Source organism: Lycium barbarum, chromosome 11, assembly GCF_019175385.1.
Source record: "Lycium barbarum isolate Lr01 chromosome 11, ASM1917538v2, whole genome shotgun sequence".
NCBI classification, from domain to species: domain Eukaryota; kingdom Viridiplantae; phylum Streptophyta; class Magnoliopsida; order Solanales; family Solanaceae; genus Lycium; species Lycium barbarum.
Window position 1 is genome coordinate 37577886 of NC_083347.1, and position 12043 is coordinate 37589928.

A 12043-nucleotide genomic window follows, 5' to 3' on the forward strand; every position below is an offset into this window, starting at 1 on the left:
ATTTGAACGAACTAAACAATGGAGTATTAATTGACTTTGCATTTGAAGTGTATAAATGAGATTATGTTTTATTAACTACATTCGGCTAAAGGCTAAAGGTGTGCATAATTCGAACAAAACTTAAAGACATATTTGTGAAATATCCTTTAATTTTCTATTTTTTGCGTGTTAATAGCGTTTAAAACGCCTAGTATAATAAAGTATGATTTGTTGATTCAAAATATATGGTCAGGCTATTTTGAAAAATCAATTATTCTTAAAATAAATATTATGAGTATTTAGATAGTCTTGACGTAAAGACGAATAAAACAAAAGAAACGAGCACGAAACCTACGAAATTAATAGTTAGTTTTCCTAAAGTTAACTACTCATTATATTGAACTAACCCACTAAGGTTCATCTAAGTCGACAGGATAAAAACAAAATAAAAGGTTAGTCGCATGATACATTTTAAACACATAAAAAAAAAGAGCAAATTATATCAAATGGGCCCAGCCCATTTTTTGAGACTGCTGTTGCTGTGGGCTTCGGCCCAGTTCTTTTTTTTTCTTCTTCTGCAGGCCACGGATTGGGCTGACACGGAGAGGGGATTTCGTTGGGCTTTAGCCCAACATCGAATGCGGAAGTGGACGAGTCTCTCGGACTCGTATGCGATGATCATGCAACAAATGAAAAGGAAAAGGATTAGTGCACGATCATCACACATGGGAAACTTAAAGACAAAGTATTCATGTACAAATGAAACATTCAACCCAAAAAAAAAACAGAGAGCTGGCCATCGAACTGATAACACTTGAAACGAATGAAATGGGCAGTGAAACCGAGATACCGAACAAAACAGTCAAATAAATAGATGCAATCCCAATTAAAATGACAGCAGTCCAGAATTAAGGCACACTTAGGCTAACCAATTAAGCATCAGGTCCTCAAGCACTACCAGTTTGCATAACAATACACAGGAATGTTCAATTAAACATATCGACTATTTCATAACAATGATAGAGAGAGATATTATATTCATACGGAGAACCAAATATAAGAAAGACAAACAAGAAGGGCCATGTGCAGGGGTTCACCATGTCAACACAAACAAGATGCGAAAGTGTAAAGCTTGCAATTTAAGCAGAAAAATACAACACCAGCAAGAAGGGATGCAAATGAACTTAAATATTCAGTGATAATTCATAACTGATCCTTAATCTTAGACAAGCTTTGTAGCATAAGACCAGTATACAAGAGACATGCAGGACATATTTGTATTATAATTCAGATGAATGAAGGGGAACGAAGGAAACAATTATGACATGCAGTTTCAGCCACAATTTGAGGAAGGGGGTAATACGAGGTCTTTAAACAAAGCCAGTGATTTAGATTTGGCACCTTCCTGAGATAAACTCACTATCCAGACCTCAACTTAGGCCCAATGTTAGTGTGAAACTTAATACACAGGGAATTAAATAGCACAGTTGACCAAATGTGTATTAGACTGAATCATGACTCATTCATTTTTTAACTCAGATAAGCAACCAGATAAAAAGTTGGTTGATTGCACTATCATGTTTAACCAAGCAGAATCGCATCATGTTTAAACCTTAATATTATCATGTGAAACTATTACTAACTCGTTTGACCCAACAACATGTGAATCTTCCTAACTAATCAGTTCCAACGAGACAACATATAAATCATGACTAACTAGAGCAAACCAATATATGACACGCATTTGGCATAGACAGACTGATTTCATGAAAAAAAAAAAAAAAAAACTAACAGATTGACCAACTACTTCAATAAATGGCAAATGACCAAACTAATCATGATTGAGTAGATATTGTTAGTAATTAGCGATTTCCAGGGGTTCCAAACTTATATCTATTTGCCAAAATTAGCTAGGCATACTCGTGTGAACCAACATCAACATCAAATAAACTAATTAATCCGCATATGGTCAACAACCAACGACTTAACAATAATAATTAAACCTAAATCAAACTTATTAAGACCAATTCTAGACTAATCTTGAATAAACGCAATCAAATATTAAACGTACAGATATAAACCGCAACTTGAAGGAATTATACTAAAAAGAGGGAAAGTTTACCTTCTTCGGGTGCAACGAAATGGGTGCAAAGCCTCAGATCTACACTCGAAGACTATTGAAACAAAGCCGTTTGAATTCACAACAACAGGCACAAGCAGATCGAAACAGGAAAAACAAACATCCGAATATTTGGACTCGGTGTTTTTGAATGATTTAAACCACTATAAAACTCGATATTTTGGAAATTTTAAGGGTGACTCAGAACTCTTATTTCAGAGGGGGGCGGGGGTGTCAGATTTCGTATCTTGAACGGAATAGGGTAGGGGTTTTCGACAGAACTAACTGTTCTTCGAGAATGTTTTCGATCCAAAAAATAGGGGTTCAAGAACTCATTTTTGCGAGTGGATTCTTGCCGATCCCCCCTCTAGACGACTAAAGATGGGATTATTTATAAGATGGATTAGGGTTTTGTGTTTGAGAGGAGCGGACAAAGGAACGTGGGGACAGGGTGTGGTGGAGGCGTGGTGTGTCAGAGGTATGGGTGGGAGTGACAGTAGCGAGTGGAGATGATGATGGTGGAGACAGGTGTGGTGCGGCGTGGGGTGTGTCAGAGGTGTCGGTGATGGGGATCACGTGGTGAAGATGGAGGTATGGGTGTAGGTGAGGTAACGTGGGGTATGGGGCGTCGGAGTGATGGAGGAGATGGAGGTGTGAAGGAGGCGGAGCAGAGGAGGTGATGAGGCGGAAGAAGAAAATGAGGGGAAACCTAAAAGGGTTCCCCTTATTTTGAGTAAAACGAGTCGGACCCAGTCCATTTGCGGACTGGGTCAATTTTTAGACCAGGTATTAAAAGAATAGCTAGCGAATTAAACACGGACTGGTCTACAAATTAGGGTAAAAAAAATATAGGCTGGTCAAAAAATATTTATGAATTGATTGGACTTTGATTTGAAATCCGAATAATCAAAATACGGACTGAGTGCAAAAAATAGTTTGGCTTCTAAATTTGGACAAAATTGGGTGTCAACACACGTATGCACTTCAATTTTAATTCTCCGACACATTTATTTCCTCCGTGCACTTTTACTTGTTCACTTTTGACTTTTCAAGTTCTTTAAGAATTAATAAATGAAGTACTCACTCCGTCCCATATTACTTAGCCACATTACTAAACTTTTTTTTTTATCACACGTGGACATATGTCATAGTACTGAACATTTATTCTTTTCTCATGTATAAACGTAAGTACTTCATTGTTAATTCTGCGACACATATTTATTTCCTCCGTGCATTTTTACTTGTTCACTTTTGACTTTTAACGCTCTTTAAGAATTAATAAATGGAGTACTCCCTCCGCCCACATTCTTTAAGAATTAATAAATGAAGTACTCCCTCCGTCCAATGGCGGAGCCAGGAATTTTATTAAGGGGTGTCAAAATATAAAGAAGTAAACACGCGAAAAAGCCAACAAAATAAATTATGTTAATGAAAGCAGAATGTAATTGCATTATCGCAACTGTACTCAACGAGGTTTCATCTCTTGAAATGTTTTTACAATAGCATCATTAGAAATATTAATAAATACATCTTTTTCTACATAAGGAACTAAGCAGCCGCTCAAAAGTCCGTCATTCATCTTATTCCGCAGGTCAGTCTTAATAAACTTCATTGCCGAAAACGCTCTTTCAACGGATGCAGTGGCAACTGGTAGAAGCAAAGAAAATTTCACTAAGCGGAATACAAGAGGAAAGTTTAAGTGCTTCTTCGTTTGAACTAGTTTTCTTGAGAGATCACAAAGACCATTTAGATTGGCGAACCTTTCATCAATATCACGGACATCAATAATGTATGTCGCAAGCTGATTCTCAAGAGCACCCCTACTAAATTCATCAAAATCATCAGGATATAATTCAGCCATCCTCATTATGTTCTTGATGTTAAAACTAGAAAATGAGTCAACCGGATTCAAACAAGCAACTCCATGAAGCAAATCAGTAGTCACCTCGTTAAAACGATCATTGAGTTCTTGAAGTTGCCAATCAATAATTTTATAGAACACAACATAACGATAATGATGTAAGATCGTATGATCAGCAAGTTTACGCCGTGATCTTCCAGAGTTAACATAAGGCTCATCAAAATTAGGTATCAAAATGTTATACCTAATACAAAATGTCGATACCTTATCAATAAGCTCATCCCAGGCATCCTCCCTAAACGATTGCAACCTTCTCTTTGCTACTTCAACGAGCAGCATAGCATTTGCAATATCCTGTTCTTTCTTTTGTAATGATTTATTAAGCTCATCTGTGATTCCTAAGATATCTCTCATCAAATGCAACATAAAAGCAATCTTAAATGTTTGACAAGCTTCAAGATATCTTGTTGCCTTAGCACTTTCATCTAGAGAATGCATCAACAACAAGTGCATCAATAACATCAATAATACAGCCAAACATAAGAATAAAATTACAAAAGGATTTGTAGTGAGACCCCCAACGAGTATCACCAGCTTTTATAAGACCAAGTTCTTGATGCAAGCCTCTACCTATTGTAAGTTCACCCATATCTAATGCCTCTTGAATTCTTTCTTTTTGAGATTCTCGAAATTTATCCATACGCTTAAAAGAAGCTCCCAACACATTCAAAACATTTGAAACTAATAATACAAGTTCCCCCACTTGAATACATTTTTTAGAAACCGCAACAAGAGTTAGTTGAAGTTGATGAGAAAAACAATGAATAGAATGTGCTGAGAAACTTTCTTGCCTAATCAACTTTTTAAGGCCTTTTATCTCACCTTGCATATTGTTTGCCCCATCGTAACATTGCCCGCGCACATAAGATAGACTCAATGAATGTTGAGAAAGTAAATTGACAGTTGCACTCTTTAGAGATAAAGCACTAGTATCTTGAACATGTACAATATCAATCAATCGCTCCATCACAAATCCCTTTCGATCAACATGTCGTAAAACAACAGCCATTTGCTCCTTACGTGACACATCAAAAGATTCATCAACTAATAAGGCACAGTAGTCACCATTTAATTCCTCAATGATAGCTTTGATGGTCTTTATCTTACATGCAGTCACAATATCTTTTTGAATCATCGGAGAGGTCATTCGGTCATTCTGAGGAGCATGTTCCAATACATAATCATGAATTTTATCACAGTGTTTCGCATACCATGAGAGAATTTCAAGAAAATTACCCTTATTAAGTGATGATTTAGACTCATCATAACCCCGAAATGCAAATCCTTGATTTACAGGAAGTCTTACTACATCAATTGAAGCAGTTAAGCGAAGCTAGTACTCATGCTTAAATTAATCAGATTGCCCCCTCCCAAATGCAGATATAATAGACTGTTGTTGTCGACTTAGATCTTCACATCTTTTTTTTGCCTGGTTATGAATGTTATTTGGCTTACCAACGTGTATCCACAAACTTTTCTTTTTATTCCAACTCTTAAACCCAATGGTCGAAAATACTTCACCTCCACCTTGATGAATGTTACTATCTTTAAATAAATAACAATACAAACAATATGTTGCATCGTTACTTACGCTATACTCCAACCAATCAGGATATTCCTGAAACCATTTAGGATTAAAACGGCGCATATCTCCATAAAAATTTGTTGGAGGAAAGATATGATTCTCAGGTTGACAAGGACCTTGTCGAATGTATGCTCTCCTAATTACATCACAAACGTTTGGATGATAGTCCAAGATTTGAGTTCTTTTCACCGGATCGTACTCTAAAGATTCTAAATCAATTTCTTGTCTTTGAGATGAATGCAATGGTACTTCCGATTGATTGGCATTCTCTAAATCAGTTTCTTGTCTTTGAGAAGAATGCAATGGTACTTCCGATTGATTGACATTTTCTTCCTGATTAGGTTGATTATGAGAGGCCAAATTTGATTTTGGTACTTTGGAAAAATACTTCTTCAGCGAGTTTTGAGACTGAATTATAGAATAAAAATTAGTTAGAAGTAGAAAAGTAGCAATATAGCAATAATCAGCTAAAACAGCCACACCCTTCAGGCTTCATCACTCAAAAGGTAATATCAAATAGCACCACAATACTTTCAGAGAAATAAACCAAACCAAATAGGATATTGCACAAGATTGAATAAAACCACAATGCCGATTAACACCTATGGCACAAATCAAATGCGTTCAAATCAAAATAAACTGACCACAAAACTAGTCAATGCTGGGCCTATAAATTTGGATGGCAATTGGCAAGAAAATCCAAATCTAAACCAAACAACAGTAAGAAACTAAGATTGAATGAATGTTTTTTTTTTTTTTTTTTTGGGTTTCATATTAAACAAAAGAGAAACGGAAATCCACTTTTTAGTACACTAGTACAACACATTAAATTAAGCTTTTTTAACCCATTACAACATCACTCACCATGGAAATTAATTAGTGCAAAACAAAAATAACGTCAAAAAGAAAAGGAAAATTTGAAGAGAGGAGAAATAAAAAGACAACAAGAAATAAAGGGTGAAGACTAACTTACCGTTTCCATGATGACGACGAGCGATTGACGGAAGAGAGGTATAAGCACGAGCAGAAATTGGGGATTTGTTTAATCCCTAATTCAATCCACGTTTCTTTTCTAGAATTGGGGATTTGTTTAATCCCTTACTGACTCTTAGTAGTCACGTTTTTTATTTTAAAAATATATTCTACGTCGTCGTTTCAGCTCAGTTATTTTTTTTTTTTTAAAAAAAGGCCAATGACTGAAGTCAAAAAAATTAAGCATGTCGCGAACTGGGATCGAACACGCAACCTTGTTAGCCTGAACCTTTAACACCCCTTAACCACTTGGCTAAGCTCTCAACTTATTACAAGAAGTGTCAATAGTAGTACATATATGTATAAAACCAGAATTTCACATACCTATACAACGTAATTTTTCAGCGAAGGGGTGTCGCTTGACACCCCTCGGGACCAGGTAGCTCCGCCCCTTCCTCCGTCCCATATTACTTGGCCACATTACTAAAAGTATATGTCCAAATTACTTGTTCATTTACAAAATCAAGATAAAAGTAATTAAATCTTTCCCATCTTACCCTTCGAAATAAATGTTCTTGAAAATAGTCAATTTTGATTAGAATGTATTTTCAGTGAAGAGATAGGGGTAAGTTAGTAAAATACATCTTTTATTTATGATTTCTTAAGGGGCGTGCAAAAGGAAAAGTGGCAAGTAATATGGGATGGACGGAGTATATATTTTACCATAATATCCATATTTATTGGTGTAACTCTCAAAGCCTTGGAAAATGATTTGAAAATGAGTAATTAATGTGAAGGGTAAAATTAATAATAAGAACAAAAATTTATTTCTCTCGATATGTTAACATGGACAAGTAAAAGTGAACGGAGAGAGTGCCTTTTATTCCTGTTTTCCTCCTTTGTCATCAATACTTTAAACATGAAGACAGGACGAACAATAGTAATGCAAATTTGTACCAAAAGTTATATATATTGTACACTTGAACCAACTATTTTTTTATCCCACTTGGACATATGTCATAGTGCTGAGTATTTATTCTCTTCTCACATATGCCCTTCAATTTTAATTCTCCTACACATATTTATTCCCTCTGTGCACTTTTACTGTCCACTTTTGACTTTTCACGTTCTTTAAGAATTAATAAATGAAGTATATATTTTATTATAATATCCATATTTATTAGTGTATAGTCTCAATAGCCTTAGAAAATGATTTGAAAATGAGTAATTAATGTGAAGGGTAAAATAAGAAGAAGAAAAATTTCTTTCTCCTGAATTGTCAACGTGGACAAGTAAAAGTGAAGGGAGGGGCTGACTTTCATCCCCGTTTTCCTTTTTTATCAATACTTTACTTATTTTACTCTCCTTTGCATTCTCTGATTATTGTTTCTTTACATTTATAAAATGTATTACTTTATATTTTCATTTCGGAATTAAAATTTGGTGATTTACGATATAACATATAATCTTTCTAATTTTAATTTCTTTGTAACAATTCTTTTTATCTATAATTGTTAATATAAAAAATTATAATATATTTTTAATTAATTTAATAAAAATATTTTATTAGTTTTGCTTTTAAAAAATCCAATATATACAACAATAGTTCTTATGTTTGGATTTGAACAGTTAGTTAATTGAGATGGATATCAACCTGTCGGTATACATATAAGATATTAAAGAATTTAAAAGAAAAAATCTAGAATCATAATATTAATTTTCCCCCATATTTTTACTAATTTTCTTTTTCACATCGATGAACAACTTTCATTGTCATGACAATTGAAAAAAAGTCCCGACTCTTTCCATCTCAAAGACTTAATTCCATCATATGCTTTTAATTTTTAAACTCCATTTTCTAATTATAACTAAAGTGATGGTACATAAAATACATTTTGTATATGTTGCAATATAATAACAATTAGAATGTTTTTAAAACTTATTTTCAAAATACAAACCTTAAAGACCGGCTAATTAAAGTGAATAAATATGTTCGGCTCGTGCATCGCACGGACATATATTGCTAGTATATATATATATATATATATATATATATATATATATATATATATATATATATATATATATATATATATATATATATATATATATATATAATAAGTGCCAAGGAGGGACGAACACAGCAGTCCCTTCTTGTACCCACCGCTTTTCAAATTATACCCGCAGTGAATATTTATACAAAAAGCTATATAACTTGTACACTTTATTCAACTATTTTTATATCCCACATAGACATATGTCATAATACTTAATATTTATTCCCTTCTCATGTATAGACATATGCACTTCAAATTTAATTCTCCATCATATTTATTTCCTCCGTGCACTTTTACTTGTTCACTTTTGACTTTTCGTGTTCTAGCTGGATATTTATTCTCTTCTCATATATAGACATATGCAGTTCAATTTTAATTCTCGTACACAAATTTATTTCCTCCATGCACTTTTACTTGTTCACTTTTGGCTTTTTACATTCTTATAGAAAAAGTACCAAAAGCTATATAACTTGTACACTTTATTCAATTATTTTTATATCCCACGTAGACATATTTCATAATACTTAATATTTATTCCCTCCTCATGTATAGACGTATGCACTTCAAATTTAATTCTCCGACATATTTATTTCCTCCGTGCACTTTTACTTGTTCACTTTTAACTTTTCATGTTCTAGCCGAATATTTATTCTCTTCTCATATATAGACATATGTAGTTCAATTTTAATTCACCTACACAAATTTATTTCCTCTATGCACTTTTACTTGTTCACTTTTGGCTTTTTACATTTTTCTATTATATATAAGTCCCTTAAAGGGACAAACACAACTTTAAACAGTTGTACCAAAAGCTTCACAGATTGTACCCGCAATGAATGCTTATACCATAAGCTATATAACTTGTATACTTTACCCAACTATTTTCCTATCTCACGTGGACATTTCTAATATGTCATAATACTTAATATTTATTCATTTCTCAAGTATAGAAGTATGCACTTTAATTTGAATTCTCCGACACATTTATTTCCTCCGTGTACTTTTACTTGTTCACTTTTGACTTTTCACTTTCTTGCCGAGTATTTATTCTCTTTTCATGTATAGGCATATGCAATTCAATTTTAATTCTCTTGCACAAATTTATTTCCTCCGTGCACTTTTACTTGTTCACTTTTGACTTTTCACGTTCTTTAAGAATTAGTAAATCCCACGTGGATGTATGCTATAGTACTGAATATTTATTTTCTTCTCATGTATACACGCATGCACTTCAATTTTAATTCTCCGACACATATTTATTTCCTCCGTGCACTTTTACTTGTTCACTTTTGACTTTTCACGTTCTTGCTGAATATTTATTTTCTTCTCATGTATACATATATGCACTTCAATTTTAAAGGGACGAACACAGCTTTAAACAGTTGTACCAAAAACTTCACTTGTTCCCACAATGAATGCTTATACCATAAGCTATATAACTTGTACACTTTACCCAACTATTTTCCTATCTCACGTGGACATTTCTAATATGTCATAGTACTTAATATTTATTCCATAGACGTATGCACTTCAATTTTACTTCTTTATCCCACGTGGACATATGTCATAGTACTGAATATGTATTCTCTTCTCATGTATACAAAAATTGTACCATAAGCATTACAAATTGTACACTTAAACACAACAATGAATACTTGTACCAAAAGTTACATAAATTGTACACTTTAATCAATTATTTCTTTATCCCACGTGGACATATATCATAGTACTGAATATGTATTTTCTTCTCATGTATACACGTATGCACTTAATTTTAATTCTCCGACACATTTATTTCCTCCGTGCACTTTTACTTGTTCACTCTTGACTTTTCGCGTTCTTGAAAAATATAATGTGTGTGTCCTAATTACTTGTTCATTTATAAAACCAAAATAAAATTAACCCTTTCTAATAAATATTCTTGAAAATAGTCTATTCGAGAGAGACTATGACAAAAATTATTTACAAAATACAAACCTTAAATACATGCTAATTAAAGTGAATAAACATGTTCGGCCCATGCATCGCACGAGCATATATATATATATATATATATATATATATATATATATGACATACGTACATACATTTGACATACATATGACATACAACTGACATACATTGGCATATCAGTGATATACACTTTACATACCACGTATATATCACTGTATGTATAACGACCCGTTGGTCGTTATTGAAATCCTCCACGAACACCTTACAAAAGTCAAGCTTCACGTTATAAAAGGCTAGGCTTATTAAAAAGTTCTGCATAAAATTAAAATTGGGATCAAATTCGTAGAAGTAAAATATTATGAGCCTAGGGTCAAGACCCTTCGCCGCCGCGGTCCATAGACCGCCGCAGCGGGAAGCCCACTGTTGCAGCAAAGGAGCGTGGACCAGACTGTTATAAATGCCCTATTTCGGGATTTTGTCCCACTTTTCCCCAAAACCTTATTCTAAGCCAACTTTGTGAGGTTTCTTGAATATAGCACCCGAGAACTTCGCCAAGGTAAGCCTCCAAACATTGTTCTTGTTTACAATTCGTAAAAAGAGATTCTTCCCGTTGATAAAACTTGTTCCTCAAAGTTAGTAAAAGAGAAAGACGTGATGCATGTATGATTGTTGCGTAACCCTTGTCCTCGTGTTCGTAAAATTCCTAGAGTTCTCGGTCAAAGCTTTGGTTCAACAACGCGGTAAGGAAAAGGTTGCAAGCATGTTCGTGGTAGCTGCTCCGCATCAAGGTAGGTTATGGTTTACCTAAGTTAGACTTTGATTAGTGAAACACAGAATTGACGGGAGAAGGCATGATTAGGTCTTCGATAAGAAGTTCGGTTGGACATACAATAGGTTGACATTGTTAGCATTAAAAAAAGGGCTTGTAAGTAGTGAAAAACTTAGCTAATTGTTCTGAGAGGGACATTAGTGTTGCATGTGTAATCATGGAAGGTCTAGAAGGGTTGGGCGTGATGCGGTTGTAAATTGGTCTCAGTATAGGTTGGATTACGATCTGTTAGGTGACGCGGATTTTACTATAGAATTTTTGTCGTGGGTATGCATGAATAATATCGAGTTCTAGTATGACGTGTGGTAATTCGATTGGTACATCACTGATTCTGGCATCACTTCGTGTTTATGACTTGATTATGTTCAACTAAGACATTACGGATAATAGCTCGTAATGGAAATTGATAATAATATACTGTGATGGACAGGGGCGGAGATACCTGGTTGCTTGACACCCCTTCGCTGGAAAATTACGTTGTATAGGTATGTGAAATTCTGGTTTTATAGATATATGTACTACTATTGACACCTCTTGTAATAAGTTGAGGGCTTAGCCGAGTGGTTAAGGGGTGTCAAAGGTTCAGGCTAACAAGGTTGCGTGTTCGATCCCAGTTCGCGACATGGTT

At 34.2% G+C, this 12043-nt stretch overlaps 1 protein-coding gene across 1 annotated transcript; it reads right to left on the reverse strand.

The window, feature by feature from the left end:
• Window positions 1-3563: 3563 nt before the first annotated feature.
• LOC132619746 (uncharacterized) lies at window positions 3564-6586 on the reverse strand. Its single transcript, XM_060334558.1, has 4 exons — window positions 6578-6586; window positions 5475-6012; window positions 4551-5324; window positions 3564-4444 (listed from the first exon to the last, which is right to left on the reverse strand). Exons 1-4 carry the CDS (start codon window positions 6584-6586, stop codon window positions 3564-3566), a joined length of 2202 nt encoding a protein of 733 aa, XP_060190541.1.
• Window positions 6587-12043: the final 5457 nt, after the last annotated feature.